General features: G+C 41.4%; 1 protein-coding gene across 5 annotated transcripts in view; it reads left to right on the top strand.

Annotated features, from left to right (window-relative positions):
* TSC1 (tuberous sclerosis 1) overlaps nt 1–23,485 on the top strand; it is a 33,734-nt gene that overhangs the window by 2,474 nt on the left and 7,775 nt on the right. The window contains exons 2-16 of one of the 5 annotated variants that reach the window (XM_019510718.1): nt 4,194–4,256; nt 8,423–8,610; nt 9,309–9,412; nt 10,174–10,326; nt 11,831–11,975; nt 13,041–13,195; nt 13,539–13,612; nt 15,032–15,210; nt 15,762–15,871; nt 16,187–16,310; nt 17,469–17,584; nt 17,905–17,977; nt 19,382–19,483; nt 20,759–21,332; nt 22,772–22,815. In XM_019510718.1, the coding sequence (XP_019366263.1) occupies nt 8,508–8,610; nt 9,309–9,412; nt 10,174–10,326; nt 11,831–11,975; nt 13,041–13,195; nt 13,539–13,612; nt 15,032–15,210; nt 15,762–15,871; nt 16,187–16,310; nt 17,469–17,584; nt 17,905–17,977; nt 19,382–19,483; nt 20,759–21,332; nt 22,772–22,815 (2,056 nt within the window). In that variant the 5' untranslated portion in view covers nt 4,194–4,256; nt 8,423–8,507. Of the gene's footprint in view, nt 1–3,964; nt 4,257–8,422; nt 8,611–9,308; nt 9,413–10,173; nt 10,327–11,830; nt 11,976–13,040; nt 13,196–13,538; nt 13,613–14,257; nt 14,447–15,031; nt 15,211–15,761; nt 15,872–16,186; nt 16,311–17,468; nt 17,585–17,904; nt 17,978–19,381; nt 19,484–20,758; nt 21,333–22,771; nt 22,816–23,485 lie in introns of those variants that run through there. The other 4 variants (XM_019510719.1, XM_019510720.1, XM_019510717.1 and 1 more) reach the window with 4 other exon arrangements.

The raw sequence follows: 23,485 nt of genomic DNA, 5'->3' as shown, positions 1-23,485 counted from the left end.
AAAAAAAAAAAAAAAAAAAAAAAAAAAAAAAAAAAAATCTTTTTGTTGAGTAAAAGGCTTAGTAGCAGAAAATCCATGGCTTCTGCCAACGGGCTGAAAAGTGCCAGGCTTATAATGCTTAGGGGTTTTTTTCCTTTTCTGATGCTCCTTTTTTTTCCTGCTTCTCCCTTACCCCACCCCCCTCCCCAATCAGGAATTTGTAGGTCAGTAATGAGCATAACAAGCTCATAACAAAGCCACAATTGAAAGAAAAGCCTAAAAAGCATTGAATTAGATTATTATAGTCATCTTCTTCCTGTTTTAGATATCTTCCTACAGAAAGCTGTGTAAAAATGCATGTGTTGATTATCTTGAATTTTAACTCCATAGGTGGTAACTTAGTTTAGATTTGGGAACTTGTATCAGGTCTGGAAATGAAGCAGAGAAGAGGGTTGTGACTTGGTGTGATGTGCATCAGGTAGCTCTCTTAATTCATGAACAGCATGCCACATTTTCTCTCCCCCTCAAAGCAAAGCTGGATATTGCCAGGTGGTTATTCTTGTATTGGGCATCTTGAACCCAACTTGATTAGAGTGCCACTGTCCTGATGTTCTTGGGGCTGATGTTGACTGATGGTTCCATTAACAGTTTGTGTTTCGGCAAAGCATTCGCCTTAAAATGGTAAATGTGTATATACTATGGTTTTTGGCAGCAGCTCATTGGATGGAATAAGATGCAGTACTGTTGCAATTTTAGAAGTGTGGAATATTTTTAGAACGGTCTTAAGTTGCTAGCTCCCGGAGTGGAGAGAGCTGTTCTTTTTATTTTTTCCTAATAGCTGCAGCGCTTGGAGGACTGGCCACTCACTGATGGGTTCATGTGGAATAGCCAGGGCTTAGTGGCACAAGGTCACTTAAGCTGCCTGCTTTATTCAATTTAGGGAAGCTCAGGAAAATTGTCAGCACCCATGTATCTGATAGAACACTATCTCCTTTATTAATGCTAGGCTGTCTGCCTGACAGCTTCCATGAGGCCTGAGGTTGAAAGGCCTCTCACCTACAGAGCACTTAAAGCGGCGCTCTTTGTGCATACGGGTGATGGGTGTGCCATGGAAACTTTCACTTTACAACACTATATGTATTGGTGACAGGTATTTTTCTTCTTTTGCCCACTGCTGTAGCTTTATTTATGGCAGCAGAACTAGAGAAGACCTGATGCTGTTGTCTTCTATTCTTGTTCTTCACTATTCTTGTTCACACCTGCTCTGAGCATCGCTAATTTTTAAAAACAAAATGTCACAACAAAAAATGTGCACTCTGGCAGCCTTTCTTCTCCACCCCCTTTGCTACTGTGGATTGAATTGCCTACAGTAGTGTAGCAAAGTGAGATCTGAAGAAATGGGTGGTGTCTGTAAGCCCTTAGGAGGATAAAAGGATTCAGTAATGTTTTGTGCTTCTCTGATCCTCAAAACAGGTATCACTGAGAGTTGGTTTAGTGATGTGGTTGTGCATCCCCTGGCAAGCAGACTTGGATAACTTTCCCTGGGCAATCAAACAGGAATAGCAAGTGCTTTACTGTTCTGGATTTGTCAGCTTCCAGAGTGGGTATGCCAGCAAAAATCTGGAGGTGTCTAGGTATGCAGTCCTTTTACCTTATAACCATAACAGTAGTGTCTGTAGAAGTAAAGGAAAGCATGGTTTACTTGTGGCTCAGGTTGCTTTCAGGCAACCAGCTTTCTTCCATATAGTTCTGCCAATATACCTCAATCTTGATATGTATTATGCCTTTTTGAGTTGTCAGCATCTCTAGTGGAGGTTTGCTAAATTTGAGAATATAGTGGTGCAGGCAGATGTGTGAGAGAGGAGTCTCTGAGACTTAACAAATCAATTAACTTTATAACATACTTGTGGTTTGAGAAGGTAGTAGTGAAGAGCCAATTCATCAACGCACCATGTCAGTTAATGGACTGGGATTGTGTATTAAATCCCTCTCCACCTTTCATGTATTGTCAGCCATCCTAAACTCTGAAGCAGCTGTGGGTTGTTTTTTTTTTGGTTTTTTTTCATTTGGAGAAGGCCTAGCCCACTCTGGGTGATTTGGTAATCCGGTCCAAAGTAAAATGAACTTCTCAGCACCTTTGCGAAACACTTGAGAGCAACTTTTTTCTCACGTAAGTGAAAATATGGCACAGGTTTTAATAGTCTCTTGATTATTACCTGTAAGAGGTCTTTGTACTAGTTGGCATTTTGTGTGAGTGTCTGACTTTCATGGATGCTTGAAGGGGATTGGTTTTTAGATGTAAACACTTGAACAACTGAAGGACTTGGCTTGTGAAGCTGTTTGTAAATGCACTCTGAAATCTCCTTTGCACTGTCCAGGTGCAGTAAATAAAAATGGAAATTTTATTGCTGGGGGGAGACAATTTTTTATATTTCAGCCGTGCTGGTCAGTGGAATATCTTTAGGTTTGTTGCCAAAGAAATATTTCTGGTAAATACAGTACCACATTATCCCCTTTGAACTTGCAACCTGTACCAAGATGGGGAAGCTGGAAGGTTGATACTGTCAGCTGCTTCCATAACAGTGACCTTGGGAGGTACTGCAGCTACTCATGACATAGTGCACATGACAAAATTTATTGGGTGACAGGTTCGACTGTCAGCTGCTTCACTCTGGGATAGTCATGTTTTTTTCCTACTATCTTTGTGTTAATTGTCCAAGTGCAATATATAGTGATACCCCCCCCAGAGCAGAGCAGTATCTTGACATAGAACAGATCCTGCCACAGATGTGTCCTCATTGCTGGAGCCATAAGGATGGAGTCTCCTAGTGTATTGCTGCTGACACTGAATGTCCCGAATTTCTGATTCGGAGTAAAATTGTAGCAGTATTTCCCATGAGAATCCAGAGGTAACAACCAACACCAAAGGGAAATTGGGGGTGGAGGGGTCTCATGTTTCTTTTGTTTATTTTTTAAAGGAAGCTTCTTGTCAGAATCATAGCAAATACATCTTAAATACATGGACTAATACCGCAGTTTTCAAACTGTGGGGTGCACCCCTCTGGGGGGCAGGAAGGAATGTGGGGGGGGCCCCACGGGCAAGATATTTGCAAGGAGCTGGCACTGCCACAGCCATGCAGGAGGATGCGGGGCTGGGGAGCCCTGGGCAGGATCCATCAGCGGGTTGCCGCACCTGTGGGAGCGCAGCATGGCGGGCACGCAGCCTAGAGCTGCAGTGGGGCCAAGCCAGGAGGCGGTGGAGCCGGCTCCGCTGAGCCAAGTCGTATTGCGGTGGCTGCTAGGATGAGGGGTGCCCTGTGCCTGGCTGCACTGCTTCTCCTGGGTGGGGGGATGACAGCAGGGGTGGGCATGAACAAAATTGTAACTCAAAGCAGGGCTCACCTGAAAGTTTGAAAACTTCTGGACTAATATGTGCTTCAACAATATGTTCAGCCTGGGCATCGATCTCAGATTCCAGTTTTAATTTTTGTTATAATGCAACTGATCTGTGTTTGTCAAATAGATCCTAACTGGATTGAAATTCTGAGATGTTTTGTTTTTGTTTTTAAAGTGCCTGAGGCTGCCAGTTCAAGGCAGATGAATTGGTAACACTTGAACAACACCACCACCACTATGCAGGTGTTATTAAGAGCTAACTATTCCTTCATTCTCTATACAAAATTAAACCAAAGTGGAGAATGAGTTTCCCAAAGTGTCTGTCTTGTAAGTGTTTGAATGCGACAACTTATCTGCCACACTACTCAAATGCACTGAAAAGTTAACTTTAGCGTTAGAAATAGGTACCTGATAATATCCCACTCTGAGGTGGGTATGGTGGGTAGCAATATTTTGTAGTTGTATGCAGAATATTGTAGTGCTTTTTCATTTCTACAAAAATCCAATTTCCCTTTAAAAGAACTTGAGGAAAATTCTCTGTCTAGCAGGTTTTATAGGTTCATGCTATTCAACAAGATGCAGAATGTTGGTCTCTAGCAGTAGGTCACTGTCTTGGATAATTCATCAAGAATTCAGAAAAAGATAACTGTGCAATGTTTTTAGGTGTTACTCAAGCAGGGAGCTGATAATGCAGTTCAGGAACTGTAAAGCTACAAAGGAGCCCTAACTGCAGTTTGTCTTAATCTGCATTATAATTATGTTAATTTGTGCCATATGTTAACTTCATGTTTTCTTTCTCTCTCACTTCTCCAGTTCAGTGATCATGAAAGGTGCCAGGTTGACAACCCTGAAAACAGAAGCCCTACTTGTCCACAGAACAGGTACAGCCTATACAACATCTGTATAAAATGTCCTTTGTACATTGCATCTCTACTTCTGATTTTTCAGGAATTTCTTCTTTTGGGGGGCAGGAATTTGAACATTTTTTACGTGTCAGAAATAGATTTAAAAAAATGGAGGCCTTACCAATGAGTTGATAGAAGTATAGAGATTTTAACCAAGGAATCAAGCCTCTCTTGCCACATGCCAGTTTTGGGGAGTAGTTCTGTGTCTGGGAATTTGTTAGGAAAGAAACATTCAGGTTGTAGCTAATGGGTGTTTTATCTGGAGCACTTTTGTAGCTGCTGGAAAAGAGGTTAGTCTTCTGGCTATTTTTGCTTCTCCAGAAGCTGTTGACTGTTTTGGAGAGAGGGTTTTCCACTATCTTACCGTTTTTTGTTTTTAACCTTTCATTTTTGAGAGTTTTTTCTCCCTTGAATAACTGTTGCGTTAGTTTCCTGTTTACAGTTTTTCCCCTGTGGTATCAGAAGTATAAAGTTGATTTGTTTCCTTACTTGTTGCTGCTCCCAGCATTAGTAGTGAACTGTTCTACTTTCATCTGTTGCTCCCTAGCAGTAGATGTTGCAGCTGCCTGCAGATTTGGGAGGAAGACACTACATCTGTTTTCACTTGAAGCAATAAGAGTTTAAAGTCAAGACTGTGCATTTCATTTTAAAGAAGTTAAGATTAACTTAATCTCTTCTTGCTATCATTATTCCTAAGAATTTCTGTTGATGCTGAATATCCACCCATTTTTCCTTCAGTATCCTTTGAGGCCTGGTACTTTTTTGCTTCCCTAAGCAGTCAGAGGAGTTGCTGTTGTGTGATGTCAAACTAGGAAGAATAGGACTCTGTCAGAAATTCAGTAGGAATCTTGCATATTGCAAAACAAAATCTGACCTGTGTAGGTGCTTTGGGACTGTGGCTGTCCTTTTAACTCTGAAGTGTGTGTATAAACCATGGACTGTTAATCTCTAAGCATGAACATTTGTTACCATTGTTCTAGAATTCAGTTTCACCTATTGATCCCTAATTAATTCTCATTCTGTGTATATATAGCACCTGCCTTAATGCGGCCCCAACCTGGTTGCAGCTTCTAGACACTACAGTAAATACCAGTATTACAGTTGTACTGCTACTGAACTCTACCCCTTGTGCTGGATTGTCCTCACTTCTTGAAATTGGTGTTACTGTTTTTCCTTGAGCTCTTCTGTTTTGCCACTTCCCAAAGCTGGGAGTAGTTGGAGCTAAAACATGTCACAACAGTACATTCTATTTGGAGCCTTTGCTGCAGACCCATGCATTTTACTTTTAATTCTATCTTGTTCCCAAATACCAAGTTTAAGACTAAATGCATCCCTTGTGGAATATGACTTTGTCCCCTTTTTGTCAGTCCACATTTCATGTTGTTTTAATCTAAGTTGATGAGTTCTTGTGTGTATGTGAAAAAGCAAACAGTTCTAAAAAAAAAAATACAGTTTTTAGTTCAGTATTATGAGAGAGAAATGCAAAAGTCAGGAAATTCAAAGCAATGGTTCCCACAGTAACCAGAACCTACTGGCCTGCCTGTATTCATATTACTGTGTGCTGCTAAATTTGACTTAATACATGTGGCACAGCAAAGTAACAGCAGCTGTGGAAACCATAACTGAATTTCCTAACAGCTGCTGCTTGGCCACACTGCATACATTAAAACACCAACCTAACAGTAACGTGAAGCACAGGACAGTGGAATTCCTGGTACTGTGGGAACCATGCCTTTTGAACTTCCTGATTTGTGAATTTTCATTGTTAACCATAACTTTTTGGGGAGAATGTATCTTTGGCTGTTTGCTCTGAACAAGTTAAGTTACGAATATTGAAGCTGATTAAAGGCTGTCCTTGTTCAGTAGCTTCTTAAAAACAGATCTGCAGTTTGAAAGATATTGATACGTGTGAACTTCCCATAAAAAGCTCTGGGCATGCTGATAAAAATGGTTGCAAAAGGCTTTTATTGGGAGCTTCTTGCCAGACTTCTGTTACATTGCATCTGCTACACTTGGCAACACTGAGTGCTATGCTGTTGAAAAGGGTTCCTTGCAATTTGAAAAGCTTGCTTATCCCATCTATATGTAGAGGGTTCAAAAGTGCAGCTTGTAACAGGTGCGTGTCACGACTAGAAACTAGAGGCGAATAAAGGCTGATTCTTCATTGGTTTTAGGGACAGACCTCCAAACTGTTGGATTTCCTTGTCCTGTGTGGACCCCCAAAGAGAATAGACTTTTGTACAAGCCTGTAGTAGAATTGATAAGAAATTTCCTCTCTGAGCTATTACAGAAGCTGCTGCTTTATGTAATCTTCTGCTGACCATCTCTTATCCCTTCTTAAACTGTTCTTCATTTTCTCTGTCCTAGTAATATGACTTCTCACTTGTGGTAGATGATAGGTTTTCTTATGTAGCCTAGGGTGCTGACTTTTAGCTGCTGGGCCTCCATTATTTTTACAAACAGGGCTTCAGGCTTGCCATATTGGTAAGTCTGTAATGGTTTTTCCAATCTGGGTGCAATAGCCAGTTATAGCTAAACTTGATTTGTAGAATAACTTCTTTCTTAAAAGGAGATTTACTGATACCATTCCTCACTTGCAGTTAGAGAGATCTGTGCATGGGTCACAGGTGATAGCCAGCGTCCATTTGACTTGGATTCAGTCAGGATGCTTGCTTGGTTTTAAATATGGAAAGATTTCATTATTTGTGGAATGCAGCTTGTGGTCAGAGTAAAATATATGTGGCTTGTTGTGTGTTCAAATTTTTAGCTGTGTCTTGTTTCATGAAGGCCAAGCAACCAATCGATGAAATGTCACTATTACTATTCTGAACACATTATTGTATATCCTTCTCAAGTTGGTAAATGGACCCAGTTGCATTCCTCACATTTGTACATGGTTTTTATACTGTATTTAACTACTGTATGAGAGAGGGCTTGCAAGAAAACAAAGACTGGAATTATATTGTAGTAAATTTGTAGCTAGAAGCCAAAATTGATGCTTTTTGCAGTGGCTGTAGGTCCACGTGTTCTAAATAGGATTTTGAAAGACTAACCCAGTAACATTTTACCACAATATAAAAGCGGATGGAATTGTATCTGGGCATTGCACCTGTGCCTGGTAATGTAAACATAGCAGTACATGTACTGATGATGTTCTTAGACATCTGTATTCAAAGTAAGATATCTATCTCGGATAATGTTACTAGAAAATCTTGTCACCGGGTGACCCAGTCAGCAATGTTTTGTTGAGTTTCCCTCTGCGTTACCAGAACCGAGAGCAGCTTATAGCCTAGGAGCAAGAAACCTAATGAGATGAGGTTACGGACGATCCTCGTATAAATTCTTCTTATTCAGCTCCAATTCTGCTATCCCCTTTCTGTGGATTGAGAAATGCCCCGTGGTTCATGATCTGGCATGCTGAGATCTTCCTCTGTCCATCCTGTGGTTTTGATTTTATTTTAGCTTTGCTATGTTCTCTCACTTTCCTGTTTCTGACCCATCCCTCCTCAGTCCAGTCCCTCAACATGCTATTGCTTTTTTGTTAAGCTTTGTTCACTGAAAGGCTGAAGATTAGCTGAACTAACAAAGTTAAGCATGTGTGTGGCTTTGTGAAGCTGGGCTGGATTGTGCTTTAGGGAAGAGTCATAGGAACAAGGAAGTGAATCTGGTGGCAGGTGGATACTGCAGTCTGGTGCGTGTGAACTTTCTGGAGGGTCAGCCACATTACCTCCCAACTGTGGGAACAGGTAGGATTGGTGGCTTTCAGAGAGCTATTAGAATCTTATTCACAGCTACCATCTCTTAATTGTAAATGGCTGTCCTGGTCTAAAACTGAAGATCCAAAATGGTAAACGAAAGGCTATTATCTGGGTGCTTTGACCAACATTTTCTGGAAAATGTGTTTAATGTACAAAGCCACATGTGACATACTGGTGTTTGAAGTAAGTATGGAACATTGTAAATAGTTTATCCGGTGCATATGTCTTTCTTGCAGGTAAAATATCCTTAGTGACAGTTTTCATCTAATATTATCAGAGGGGTAATCCTGTAGCAAGCAATAGAGAAGTGATGAGAGATTTAAATATGGGGAAAATGAGGTAGTTTATTTGTTTTAATATCTGTGCTCTGTTCTGTCCCTCTAGTGTGGTAGAGGCACTAATGAGGAACCTGCTGAAGTTTTAATGTGCATATTCGTGTTAGTCCGTGCTTAAGCATTTAGTAGACAGAATGGCCCAGCAAGCAAATGTTGGTGAGCTCCTCTCAATGCTGGATTCTTCGGTTCTTGACATGGAAGATATAACAGCTGCCTTCAAAGACAACCTCAACTCTGGTATGTGCTCCTCATTTTAAATTGAGGTGGGAAGGTGTGCAGAAGCAAGCAAAAAATGTGACGACATCTCTGCATCTGTGACTTCTCGCCAGTGAGCTCTTTGGATGCTGAAAGCTCCCTTGTTCTCTTGGCTAAAAGTTGAGTTTCTTGGCATGTCTGATATTCTGCAGTTTAGTTCTCTAAAACAGTCTCCTTGATCTTGTTTATAAGGTCACTGGGATTTTCCACATATATGCAATCCCAGGTTAAAAGGTGATTTTGCTCTCTTTCTTATGCGCATGACCAGTTGAAACTAGATGAAGAGACGCTTTTGGTGAAACAGAGGAAATGAGTCATGCTATGTTTTGGAATGAATAAAATTATTCTTCATTTTGCTGCCTAAATGCAAGAATAGGTAGTGCCACACCTTTAACTGTTGGTCTGAAACTACCTGAAAGGTGGATTTTCTAATCTTATGTTCAGTTCATTTCTGTGCTGTCCCATCAAGTTGTGAATAAAATCAGTGGGATACTTAGGGACTGGAGAAAGTAATTTGCAGTTCTCTTAAAAAAAAATCTGGGTAATGTCTACAGTACTTGTTCAAGTTTGTAGTCATTACTGTAGTTATAGTCTTGTACAAGGTTCTTACTACAGAATATGTATGTACTAAAATTAACTATTTTTACTACCCTGCTTTCTTGTGCCCAACCAACTACTAGACCGTGGACCTATGCTTGTGAACAACCTAGTAGATTATTTCTTGGAATCCAATTCTCAGCAGGCATTACACATCCTGTCCAGCTTGCAAGAGCCTCATGACAAGGTAAAACAATGTTGGCTGTAATAAAATTTTGAAATACAGCAGATACTACTAGCATTGTAGAATCTTCTGAATAGTGCCCATTCTTATTTTTTTTTTAATGGTTAGATCAGTTGATATAGGGATTTCTGTATCTGTATAGTAATAGTAGGTTGATTTTAAATAAACCCAATCAAAAAAACCCTTTAAAGGAAAGGCTTCATGCCTGTTTCCTGGATTATCTAAACTGGCTTGATGGCTGCAGTAGACTTCAGTCAAAGCTCCCGAAAGACCTGTTTCATGTGGAATGTAATAGGCTTTATTTATAGTATTATTGATCATCAGTGGCAGCAGCAGATTGTTTAATGTTAGGTTTGTTAGCTAAAGAGAAGGGTATCAGGCACACAACTTGAAAAGCAGAAAGGGATCCAGCAAACAAGTGAGCATGTCTAAATGAACTCATGGCAAAACTAATGGGGTTGGAAATATTTGTTATGCAATGACTGAATCCTGATGCAGAATGATCTGCTAAGCCCAAGTGGCAGATCTTGGGGTGAATGCCTTAAGTTACTCAATGGCAGTATTTAATTGTTTCCTTGGGTTGCAGGCTGTCTGGATCCCTAAGTTCACATTTATAAATATCATATTTATTAATTTCCGTAGCTAAAGATACGGACTACTACACCAATTCCAGTGATGCCAACTTGTTCAAGGAGATCACTACAATTATTTTGTAATGTGTTTTAATTTCTTTTTCCACTCCTCTCCCTTGTATTCTGTTTCAGCACCTACTGGATAAAATTAATGAATATATGGGCAAAGCTGCTACCCGTTTACCCACTCTCTCACTATTGGGTCATGTGATAAGACGACAGCCATCTTGGAAACACAAGCTTTCTCAAGCGCCTCTCCTACTTTCGTTACTCAAGTGTCTCAAGGTGAGAAATGAATCAATGGTATCAGTGTATTGCATGTTTTTTATAAGGGGCTGATCACTGTCTACTCTGCACTGATTGTATGCAGAAATTCTTGGCTGTGTGTACATCTGTGTAAAATAGCTTGTTTTCAATCCAAACCTCTAGATATAACTCAAATATCTTATGGCATCTTATGAAGGAACTGTCTTGTTTTGTCATATCTTGCCAATTACAGTCTTGGGGTGGGGGTACTCTGTCCTGCAACTCACTTGTAGAGGGATCCTGAGGAAGGTGCTTTACCTCCATTTGCCTTGGTTTTCCTATCTGTTAAATGGATAGTAATCATGTAATGTGTGGCAAGGGTGCTAAGAGAATTGACTTAAATTGGGAAAACATGCTGAGATCCTTGAATGCAGGGAACAGAAATGTACATCGTCAGTGGTGTAAAGATGATTCTTAAAACGTTTTCTCAAAGTTTCTTGCATCCTAATTGGATGTCAGAGAAAAATAATGTACTTGCACTAGTGCAGAAATTTCCTGCCTGGCAACTGGTTTTTGTTTGTACCTTATTCTATCAGCTACAATTTAGCTTGCTCTTGCTGCTTAATCTAACTAGTGTTCTACTAGTCGATCCCCTTTTTATAGTGCAAAACATGAGGCTTCTACAGTTGTTTGCAAAGTATTTAAAAAAAAAAAAAAAATTACAAAATGGAGACCTCCATGCAAGCAACATTTATATTTGGGGACATCTTTGGTTACTGGATTATACCATACAACTATGCCTTCACCCACCTAACATCAGTGTGTTTCAGCAGTGCTTAATCTTCTGGGTGTATGTTTCAGCATTCCAAAGCTGTCTGTGCATTCGAGCAGTCTGGCAAGTTGAATGACTGCTGCTAGCGTCAACTTGCATCAAAGCTCTAAATTAGGATGCCGTGGACTGTGCAGTTGCCCAGATGGGTTCATTTTATCACACATGTGGTCATGTTGTGACGGGTATCTTGGCTAACATATTGCTGCACAAAAAGGGCTTGGAGGCATTAATGATGAAATGAAAAGGGAGATTAATATGAGGCTTCTGAGCCTAATGTATGTCATATGTCAGCTGTATGGGATACCCAGGTCAGGTTTCAAATCTCAGGCTATGAAGGAAGGGTTTGCTTAGTTCTGGGAGGAACCTAAGGTAGGGTGCTTCATATTGCAGTCAGGGTTGCTGGTTGTAACTGTGTTGGTAAAGGAGCAATGATAAGACTGCCTTTGAAATAAGCCTGGCCTTTAGGTAAAAGTTCAGCGGCAGAAAGGTGTGTTAGTAGCTGGAATCTCTGATCTTCTTTCAAAGATCCTTGGGGCTAAAGAGATAATTACCTCAGTGAGCCAAGGTAAGGTGAGTTTAAATTAGGTAATCTCCATGTAAGGAGCTTTCACAGGTCATTGGCATGCAGTGTTTGCTGAATCCTGGTTCTGCATCTGGACAGAGTGAAGCTTTATCTTTTGAATCGACTAATACAGCTTTTCTTCCTTGCAGACTGACACAGATGTAGTAGTACTCACCACAGGCGTTCTAGTGTTAATAACAATGCTGCCAATGATTCCACAGTCTGGCAAACAGTACCTGCACGATTTCTTCGTTATCTTTGGCCGTCTCTCAGCCTGGTGCTTGCAGAATCCAGGTGAGACATCTGACTGTTGCTTGCAAGTATGGTTCAGTAGGATTGTTCAGACTAGTGTTGAGCCCTTCAGTTTGTGGGTCTAGGAGCAGGATGGGGTTAGGTTTTTAAATGCAGAAAATGAGCTCCTAAAGTCTGTAGTTATTCCTTTCTTTTGACATAATGGTGTTCCTTGATACAGCACTCAGAAATGCCTGGTTTCACATGCTTTCAGATGAAAAGTGCTGCTGCTGCCTCTATTGCAGATGCTACTGGGCAGGAATTGAATCACAATAGCTCTGAGTAGGCTGCAGCTGCTGCTGGTAAATAAAAGGATGAGAGGAAAACCTACTAGCAGTTGAACCAGGTGCTGGAAAAGTTGGAGAGTTTCTTCGGAGTGAGTGCTGGGGAGGGATGTAAGAATTCAGCTAATGCCTCTCTGACAACTATTGGAATAATGGTACTGGACAAATCAATACTAGATGGAAAAATCTATATTCTTGCCAATTATCCTAGGATTATTCTAAGACATTTGAGATGCAGGACTGAAAGCTTTGCATGTGTGCATATCTTCTGGTTGTATGGCCTTCTGAACAAATGACACGACTGAGAAGGTAGGGTGTAGTTTAGAAGCTCATTTGTGCATTGACTAGTATTTTAGCTGCTCATACAGGCCAGAATGATCTGTTAATTTCATAATTCTAACTTGTAACTTGTTTCTGTTGGATTTTTATTTGACTCTGAGCTGAAAGGGGTGTCCATTGTCACCCTGTAGACCTAGTTACTGAAAACTCTGTGCCCAAAACTCTGTCCAATCTGCATGACCCATGCTTTGCTTAAAGGATCAGAATGAATATACTGTTTCATGCTAGTCTTTTCAGTTTATGAGCAGGTTTACCTCTCCGTTCATACAGTCTTGCAGCTTTCCTAGGCTGTGGTACTTCAAAACTATGTGTTTTTTAAATTAAGATAGGCATTCTCAATGTTGTTTCTTTTCAAATTTTGTCGAATTGAAGACTCTTCTGATCTTGTCTGCAGAAGTCATTTTACTTCCCTAATCATAAAAAAGCTCCCAACTGTTTCCTGCAGGTCACGTTCCAGAGATCTATCTTGTACACCTCCATGCCAGTGTTTATGCTCTCTTTCACCGCCTTTATGGAATGTACCCGTGCAATTTTGTCTCCTTTCTGCGTTCTTACTACAGTATGAAGGAAAACCTGGAGACCTTTGAAGAGGTGGTCAAGGTAAAACATTGCTTAAGTTGTCGTCATCTAGGGTGAACATGTTATAATTGCAAGAATGCAGTTATCTGCTACACACATTATATTTGGATTAAGAGTGCTGTGCAGTGAAACAGAGCTGTAACAGGTTACTGAGAGATTGGAATCTTAATAGCTGTGAGGCAGGCTTGAAAGATACAAGCATGTTTCAACAGCTTGGTTGAGTTGTCACACTCTGTTCTCTAAACGAGTAGGTCTTTTGACTATTAGAACTGCTTGTTAAACTCCAGAAAGTAGAACATTAGCATAATGTACCTGAAAAGCTTTGTACCAAATGTGTTTCTCTGTCTTGCCCCCACTTCTCCAGCCAATGATGGAACATGTGCGAATTCATCCAGAATTAGTGACTGGATCCAAGGACCATGAACTGGACCCACGAAGGTATATATATCTTCTCTTCTATTTGAAAAAACTATCAAAGAGCTGGTTCTTTTCAGGAGGCACACAACAGAAACCTATGCCTCTCATGAGAAAAGCCTATGCCAATGGTGTTCTGCAATCAGTGTTCTAAGGTACCCCAGGTAAAATGTAAGGCTTTTGTTGTCTGGCTTGTAACTGGGGTGAATATGCAAAATATGTGAGAATAGATCCTAAGCAGCTGTCTTAAGCTGCAGCTTCGTTTCTATTTAGTGAGTAGGTAATTAAAGGATTTGAGGAGACTAGTTATCTTTATTTTTTAAATCAGAGTAGAAAGCAATTGGCACTGTTGCATGCTAGCCATTCTCCTTTTTTTCCTCTTACCATAGGAAGGAGAAATCTGTCTCTCATTTCAGTTTGACCTAGAAATTACTTGAATTGGTCTGTAATTGCATCCAATTCTAGACTGTTTCCCCTTTTTGGTTCATTGAAATCTAGTGCATAAAATGCCTTCACTATATACCTAGAAACATTACTGGTCACTTCTTTTAGGAGGTTTGTTTTTTAAGTGGTCTAGCTCTCTTTAGGAATAGGCTCATTTGCCTGCAGCAGCAGCACCACTTGCTGCTTTTCTCTTGTTTCCACAGGCCCAGCAACTGAAGAGGAGAAATTGACTCTTGTTCCTGCACAGTAGTGCTCTTGCCCTGCTTTGAGAGTCACTGGGAAAACACTAGTAAATGGGAACCCATTGACTATCACAATGTTCAGTTTTTCAGGCTCTTTCCAGCTGCATTTGGTTGGGGTGGGCAGCACATCTAAAGCGTTAGATACAGAATTGTCTGTTAAGGCCCATTTGGGGTTAGTATCTTATACAAACTGTTTTGCTTGACATTTTCAACTGATGGCCAACAGCAGTGTACTTCAGTGTACAGTGAGGTTTTGAAAGTAAAAGAAGCAAATGTAGAACACATAACCAAAATTGGATTGCAGTACAGCTTAGTCTGGCATTCCAGATGTTAACTTGCATAATAACTAATAAAAGTTCTGCACAGTTGGTCAGTTGAGATTTGGACTACCATCACCTGAGGCTAGCTGATTTGATTTCCTAATGCATTGAAGATTCCAGCTGCTCAAGCTTCTGTATGGTGTTCCTTCTTCCCAGAGTGTTCCATGGCAGACCCTAACAGGTCTGCATCAGAGCTGTTATGTCTCCAGTTCGGAGCTCCCTCTTATGACTCACCTCATTGTAGTTTCTTTTTAAACTGTTTAAAGCTTCAGAAAGCACATGGAGTGCCTTGTTCATGTTTCAGTTGAAGATGTGTAAAGCTGGCTGACCAAACAAGGCATTCTGCAAATCAGTTCCTGGTATCTCTAGGGTCATTTGTTTTTAATCGTATTGACTTAGTACTGACTGACTCTTTTGGATCCGAAAACTGTCTGCAGGTGGAAAAGACTAGAAACGCATGATGTTGTGATAGAATGTGCCAAAATCTCCCTGGACCCAGCAGAAGCCTCATATGAAGATGGCTATTGCTCTGTGTCACGGAAAATCTGCACACACTTAAAGCATCATCAAACTGACCTCAGTGCCAGCCATTACAGTGACACACCGAGCAGCTATGGTAAGAACTGAATGGCACTTCATAGTCTCTTCATCTGTGGAAGTAGATGAGCCATATTGCAGAAGATCATAATTCTTATTAATAGATCCTTCTTCAGGTCCAGATCTATAGAGCCATTTGGTGAGGTGAGGGTGGGTTTACAAACATTACACTTCTGTGTATAGAATTTGCAAAAAGCCTTGAAGATAAATGTCTCTGGCACTGTTGCAACGTGGCCCTATTTGTAGAAACTGTATGGAATCCATTCCTGTTTTCATGTGTTGGTGTGTGTGTGCTCAGAAATGTTAGTGGTAGCTAGCTGGGAAAGCTTTTAGCACTTTAAAGATTAGGCCTCATCAGGGTGTCAACTGAAACTTTCAAGTCAGTAGTCACTGTAGTGATTTGTGTATCTTATGTGGATTGGAAGGGATAAATCTGCTACCTAGTAGTTTGGTATGCAGGAACAGGTAAGTAGATTTGAATAGTTTTAAATAAGTTAATATCAGCCAGAAGGCTCATCAAAAGCCATATCAGATTTGATTTAACATTCTCATACTTTTTTCTTACTCCAGGGACTTCTACACCTAATTCCACTCCTCGGCTAACACTATCACAAATGCCAGGGCAGCTACCTCAGACTCTGAGCCCACAATCTATGCAGCTGTCAACTGAGCCACAGCAGGTAATGCAGCTCCTTGTGGCACTCTAGCACATTTAAAACCTTGGCTCCTCTAATTGGTTTCTCATTTTCTAAGGATATTCTAGAAATAGGTGCGTTTGTTTTCATTTAAGTATCTGTTGAAGCTTCCTAATATGCCTCTAACTTGCTGCATGAAAGAAGTTCATATTCTTATGTAAAGTGATTGCCAGTATCAAAATCCAAGGGACATAGTTTCATAGTTAGTAGGGGACATATACCAGACATGCTTGTTTCATGTATGTTTTTCCTTACTTTAGCATTTTTGACTTGCTGCTGTTGGTAATCTGTTCTACTTAGGTTACCATCTGGAGCCCTTCCGTAACTTGTGGTATGACCACTCCACCAACTTCCCCTGGAATTATTTCATCAGAGTCCTCACAAACTTCATCACAACCTTACAGCAAGTTTTTTGGCACAGCTGGTATGTATTATACATCAGAACCAGAAGTTTAATACGTTAACCATGAGGGAGACTGTTACAGATTGCTGAAGTATGTGGATACTTAAAAGGTGTCTGCAGGCTCTTAAAAAATTAGCATTTTCAGAACTTTCTTTTTAAATTGTTTTATAAGCAGCAAACTGCACAGGATGCCATGGTTTTTAACTAGAGGATCATATACTTGATTGCTGCTTTCTGGCTGAGCCTACTGCATGCACTCCTGGCTGCTTGCCACCTTCTTCCCTTCCTCCCCAGCTCCTTGCATGCTGTCCTTTTGTCCTTCTTAAATTATCTCCACCTTCGGGCTGTGTGCAGCCATTCCTCCTTTCTTCTCCCAAAGTCTCCTATTCTTCCCTTGTGCCCCCTTCCCTACAGGGGCTGTGTTGGTGCCCCATTCCCTGGCTATAAAGGTGTCAAAATGCTTAAATCTATTGAGCAGATGGGCAAATAAAAGGGTATTATGCTGGGTGTGTCAGTAGATGCCATCAGTCCCTTTGACCTGTAGTGGTGGTTTTCAACCTGTGGCCTGCAGACCCTTGGGGATCCACAGATTATGTCTAAGGGGTCCGTGAAAGATGATTAATCAGAAGTGTGTGAATACCCACACTTACAATTCAGAGGACTCTGCACTGCCCTAGGAAATGTTTTAGGAGTCTGCAAGTGAAAAAAGGTTGAAAACTACTGATCTATAGGCTGCAGTGGTACTTTGGAGCTGTGACTGCTAAGCAAATGGCAGGAGCACTGTATCCTTGATTCCTCCCAGAGTCAATTAATTTTTGCATATTGATACCTGTCTATAAAGCTACTCTGTTTAATCCAGATGGAGAACTGGTGTCATGTTGGGTGTAAAGGATTGTAAGTTCAGCAGACTACAGTCCTGATTCCACTGTTGGATGGAATGTATTGCTCTTTTGAATGTCAAAATGTCCATTGTGAAGCTACCTTCTGGTAGCTTCAAAATGCCACAGTTAAGTACTTGCACAGCTTGGTTCTAATGTGAGTACAGAAAGATGATTGGGTACCTCAAGTTGAGGGATAAAGTAAGGAGATGCGTATCCCAAATGTGTTTTTTAAACTTTGAACCTGACTAAGGCCATAGATCATTCTTGGGAATAATGTTCTTCTATTCTGCCTCTTGAGCAGGTGGGAAAGGGACTCCACTGGGGACACCAGCCACCTCCCCTCCTCCGTCCTGCATTTCAGATGACTTTGTACACGTTTCACCCCCTTCAGCTGCTGCCACACCTCACAAGAAGGTAAAAGCAAATTATAACTCCCAGGCAAAGCTGACTTCAGTCTCCCGACTGACTTGTCATGAGAATCTCTCTTCTGTCATTCATGGTGGCTTTTGTATAAATTAAAACTGTTTAGTTATGAAAAAGCAGCTTAGGCTTAAACACAAACTGACAGGTTGGCCTCTGACTTTAGACAACTTTAGATTTGGATCACTGTTTCTTCCACATTTGTTCATTGATTTGCTGTTTAAGCCATCTGTCTGAAAGAATTCCCTCTTGCCGAATGTGTGCTAGCTGCTGTTCTGTGATGTCTGTTGCAAAGAATCCTTATTCTCTTCCAGGAGGACAAACCGGATCCTGGGAGGCCTTCGCTGTCCCGACAGCAAAATGTCATAAACAGCGAGAAAGCATTGGGTAAAACTACATCCTCTTCTCCCAGCTCTCAATCTTATCCCCAAATAGCAGTCACTTTTGTGGACAGATGTGTCCAGGTGCCACAAGCTTTTCTCCTCTGCCCTTTTCCTCCTCCTTCCTGTTAATCCATAGTAAGTCACAGCATCCACTTAAGCTATGATTCAACTTAAGGTCTTAATAGGATGAAGTGTAGTGATTTGTTTCTAATGTATTATTCTCTGGCATCAGCAGCTTCTGTGGGCTGCCTTTTTAGCTATCCCACCCCATGTTTGATAGCTGCAGTTACAAGTTTGAACAGAGCTACGCTGAAGGTTGTAAAGGATGGGAGAAAGAGTGCTGAAGTTCTTGCAGTAATTTTCTTTGTTTTCTTTCTTTTTTGGAAGCTAGCATGCATTTATTGCACAGCTGGAAAAGGACCTGTAGTGTCATGCATCCTAGTCCAACAAAGGCTGCCCATACACGGGAGCATTTTGGAAAAAAATCTTCTCAGATATGTATGGAAGTAGAACATGCTTGTCTCTGTTCCTTTCTAGTTCCTTTTAAGAAGTATTAAAATCTTTAGAGGTTGGTTGTGAAATGGGGCTTCTTATTGGGGATGGATCTAGCATTGCCTCTTTTCAAACCTCCCAACCACATAAAGCTGAAAGGATGGAAAACAAATGTGATGGCACAACTGTTAAGATGGTAAAGAATTATTGTAAATGTATCTTTAAGGGTGGAGAAGATGCTTTCACTTTAAGCCTGGCTTTCCCCAGTGAAGTTGCTTTGCAACACCTGGTATTTGAATTTCCTAGCATATGAGTTTAGCTAGGGAGATATGTGAAGCTTTCTAGTAAGCTTCCAATTTTGACTGAGCAGCAAACATAAGGTTTCTCTCCCTGCTCTGTGTAGTATGCATCTCCCAGCAGCTGTCTTGAGCTTCTGATGTGGTGTTTGGTTCAGTCTACACTGCATCCATTCTGTTTCCCTTTTTCGTTTTTTAGGTAAGTACTGCTTACTGAAAATCAGAATTCAGAAAGGAGTTAAAAACTTATCTGAAAACATAGTGTTTTTGAACCTTAAAGTTATGGCTTCCCATTTAATGGGTACAACTGTAAATGATGCTTCTCTTTTGTGGAGGAGTCTACCTCATCTCAATCTGCAAGAGCAATTTTTTTCCACTTCAAAACCATACTGGCTGGGTTTGGAGGGACCTAAGACTAGCCCTTAAGGACTCTTGACTTCCAGGTAGAACAGACATGAGGTGAGCTCCTCGTTGGAGGAGTACTGGGAGGAAGAAGGGGCAAGCTTTTTGTAACACCCTTCAAGCAGAAATGGAAGATATGCTATTGTATTGTCAAGTCCTCCTGTGGAGTACAGCATATTTACAACTTAATTGTTTTCTTTTTTTTCTTTTCCTTTCAGAAGCACCTGGCAGTAAAAATTCTGTACCTTTGAGAGATCTTCCAGAATTTTTAGGTGGTCTGGCCTATGATGAGGACAGTGTTGAAAAGGACAAAGAAGAAGGTAATGTCTGGTATCTTTATATGGCTTTTACACCATAACACTCAGCTTCCTTAGGCGTAAAGCTAGTGTAGACTGAGATTGCTCCAGGCTTCGATTGGTTCACTATCATTCTTAATGTCCATAGGTTAACCTCTGTTAGTTCAGTCCTTGTTGTATCTGCTTTTCTGTTTTATCAACAGCATAAGATGTATAGTTGCTAGATCCAAACTCTTGGAAGAATTCCCATGTTCTCAAGTGTTTGCTACTTGCTCCTAGTACTTGCAGTACCTTTAGTCCAAAATATTTTTCTTAGGAAAGATTGACAGGAATGGAAAAAGACTTACTTTCTGCCAAAATTTTTAAAAGTAGGGTGGAGGAGGGAACGTTCCATCCTAGGAGGATGAGCAGATAAACCTCTCCTAATATATATAAATTCTGTCTTCATAAAAAAGCATATCCATGCTTACTGTAAGGAAATAGCATCCCTCTTTAGAGAATATTTTGCAAAGTTTATATTCCAGTTCAAACTCTGTTTGGAGGACTAGAGTACCTCTGAGATCTGCAGATTGTAGTGATTTGAATTTTTTTTTTTAAACCTATATGAATACATAATACTACACACTTTTTTCCATGTTTGTGATTAACTAGTCTCCATTTTCTTCGCACTTCATCCTCCCCCTCTGTAAATTCAGGGAAATTTTTTTATTCCATGGCTAAACAGAGCAATTATAGAAGTAGGGTCAGAAGGGACCTTGTAGATCTTCAAGTCCGACCTCCAGCCTGGGAGCAACACATTTAGAAATGTCACTACTTCAAATTGGCATAGCCAAGAGGTTTTCAGTTGCTCTGTTCCTAATAACCTACTCTTATTTGTTTTATCTTAATAGTAGTCTAAAATTTAATCCACTTTTTGCTGCCTACCAGCATGTGTCCTCCTAAATATTTTGTCTAGGCACTGAAACTCGAAAACATTTCCAAAAGATATTGAGAAATTGATCTTGGGCAAGAGCAGGAAAAAAAAGTCGTCCTCTCCAGCCCCCCAAAAATAAACTTGACATGATGCCCTGTTCTAATTTTACTTCAAGACAATTTGCAGGACTTATATCCCAGGTTATATTGAGCAAGCCTAAGTGTGTACCAGGTAAACAATGCCTAAGTCACCCATGGGAGTTGGCTAGGAGCAGAACACACCACTGGTGAAAGGCAGATTGTTTTAATGCAGCAGCAAAAGTTGTTTTCTGTTTTCGGTTTTGGTTTTAGCTCGTCTACCTGTTTCTGTCTTGTCCTTTTTTTCAGATGCAATATCAAAAGAAATCTCTGAGATCACCACAGATGCTGAGCCCATGGTGCCTAGAGGAGGTTTTGACTCTCCATTCTATCGAAGTTGCGAGAGTTTACTAGGCTGTCAAAAGAAGCCCCAATCTATAGCCTTGGGTGTTCAGGGACACAGTCTAACCTCTGAGCATTTAACCTCTTCTCTGGACAAACCTGGTCCTGAGGGTACACGAGACACACCTAAACAAGCATTTACTCCTATAGACAAGCCGTCTGGAGGCACTGGTGAGAACCCTGCTGGTAACGGGGAAAGCCAAACCTCTGTGGAGACCAGTATCCTCACTCCTAGCCCTTGCAAAGTACCAGCACAGAGAAGGATAGAGCTTGGAAGTTGGCAGCCTCCCCAGTATGAGCATCTTTTTGAGGTTGCATTACCAAAGACTGCCTACCTCTTTGTCAGCAAGAAAACTGAGGAGCTGTTTAAGAAAGCCAAGGGAAATCTAGATGAAGACTGCACATGTTCCACCTCTCCAGTGGAAGTACTGGATAGATTGATACAACAAGGAGCGGATGCACATACCAAGGAGCTCAACAAGTACGTGACTACAAAATTTGCTTAGCTTAAAGTTATTTTTCCCTCCTTATTCCTTGTCTTGGTAATTGCAAAACGGTATGTATGCCAGGAAAGCGGTTGTGTGGAAATGAAGACGATCCACAAACGTGGATCTGGAATCCTTGTATTACAAAGGAGTGACAGGCTTTATGCTGGCATCTTTTCAGACTTTGCTGACTGAAGTTCTGGGAAGTGAACTTCACAGCTAGTAAAGTAAGTAAAATCATCTTATGACAGTAGGACTCTTGCCATCCTTCCCAACAGAGCTCAGGGATACAAGGTGGACCCATTGTCTCTAGTGTGGCTTTGATTTGCCTATCATTAACCAGGTAACAACTCCGTATAAGGTAAATGCTGTGACCTGTAAGTCTAGAGGTGAGGAGAAGTATCAACTTTGCTAGATACCAGAGGTGCCTGGGAACTGGTAAACCAGGTTTAAGCCGAGGGTTAAACCTGGTTTACCCTTCACCTTTCATATCCTATTTTGCTGTCTGCTTCACCCTTTTTCCTAGGCTTCTTTCTATACTTAAGACGTATACTTTTGTCTGCCATTTTCGTATTGCTGTCTTTAAAATCCATACGTAAAGTCTATTTTTTTGCAAAAATCTTTTTCCATGTTTTTCTCTATATCACCTTATTCAAATTATTCTGTAGTGCAGCGGTTCCCAAACTCTGACAGATTGCGCACCACCAATTTAAAGCAATACAACCTTAAGTACCACCAGGGAGGGTATGGGTGTGTGTGTATGGTGGGTTGTAAGGGGGTATGGCGGTGTGTGGAGAAGCATAGTGTGGGGGGAGTTGTGTATATGTCGGGGTAGGTGGGGACCCCTGCACTCCCCGTGGCAGAGCAGCAGGCGGGGGTGCTCAGGGTGCCCAGCAGGGTGCAACTTCCGCCAGAGCTGCACATTGTAGCAAGGGGTGCATCCTCTGCTGGACAGTTGGTATCACTGGTGCTCCCTGCACTCACCGGGCATAGGAGGGAAGCCCTGCACATTGAAGCCTGCCCCCCAGGGGAAGGCATCTGCGGCTTCCCTCCCACCCTGCACAGCCCCAGCAGGGAAGGCAGCTGGCTGCAGCACATGGGGCTTACCTTCCATGCTCGACAAGTGTGAGAGTTGAACGTGTGCGCAGAGAGCGCTGGCGATAGATGACCCAGCAGAGGCTGGGTCCCTCACTGATGTGCAGCGTTGGCCAGAGCCATGCCCTGCCAAGCAATTGCACTGGGCATGGGTGCCCTGAGTGCCTCCATGTCCTGCTGCTGCATACCACTGATGGGTTGTCTGCGTACCACTGGTGGTACACATACCACAGATTGGGAACCACTGCTCTAGTGTACTTGTTAGATGGCATTTGCAGTGGGGAGGACCTGTAACTTACTTTGTCTCATAAATTACACAGTCTTGTGTTTTCATTTCCAGATTGCCTTTGCCAAGCAAATCTGCTGACTGGACCCACTTTGGAGGTAAGTAAATTTCCCTGGGTTGAGACTTGCCAACTTAATCGGATGTATTTTGACTTGCCTGTATCTCCCACTGTTTGGGTTACTTAAACAGTACAGTTTGTATTGGGGTTTTTGCACCATGCTGCATAAAAAGCATAGAGAACTTCTTCTCTTACACTACTAGGGATATTGCCACTCAATTTGGTTGTCAACTGAACAACTCTGTTGTATGTATTGGCCTTCATGGAAATGCTGATTCTCCAGCAGTTTGTTTTGTGGTAAGTGATGCAAAAATATATATATAATCCTGAAGCTGAGTGATCACCTGCTTTCAAATTAGATTCCATCTGGCTTGAAAGGCTACTTACTTAAATGTTTTCCCACCCCATGGTTCATAATTCTTTGACAGTCCTAACCTGGAACCTTTTCTAACCTTTTATCTAGACACCACACAGTTAAGTTTGTGACCTCTGTGGTACTGACCTTTTTCATAGCTTCATAGTTTCTAGGGTCGGAAGGGACCTGAGCAGATCATCTAGTCCGACCCCCTGCCCTGGCAGGAAAGAGTACTAGGGTCAAACGACCCCAGCAAGGTGTTCATCTGACCTCCTCTTAAAAACCCCCAGGGTAGGAGCCTGCACCACTTCTCTTGGAAGTTGGTTCCAGACCCTAGCCGCCCTGACCGTGAAGT

The sequence above is a fragment of the Gavialis gangeticus genome, unplaced genomic scaffold, assembly GCF_001723915.1.
Source record: "Gavialis gangeticus isolate Ggan-Ray unplaced genomic scaffold, GavGan_comp1, whole genome shotgun sequence".
NCBI classification, from domain to species: Eukaryota; Metazoa; Chordata; order Crocodylia; family Gavialidae; genus Gavialis; species Gavialis gangeticus.
This window is presented reverse-complemented; position numbering and strand designations above follow the sequence as displayed.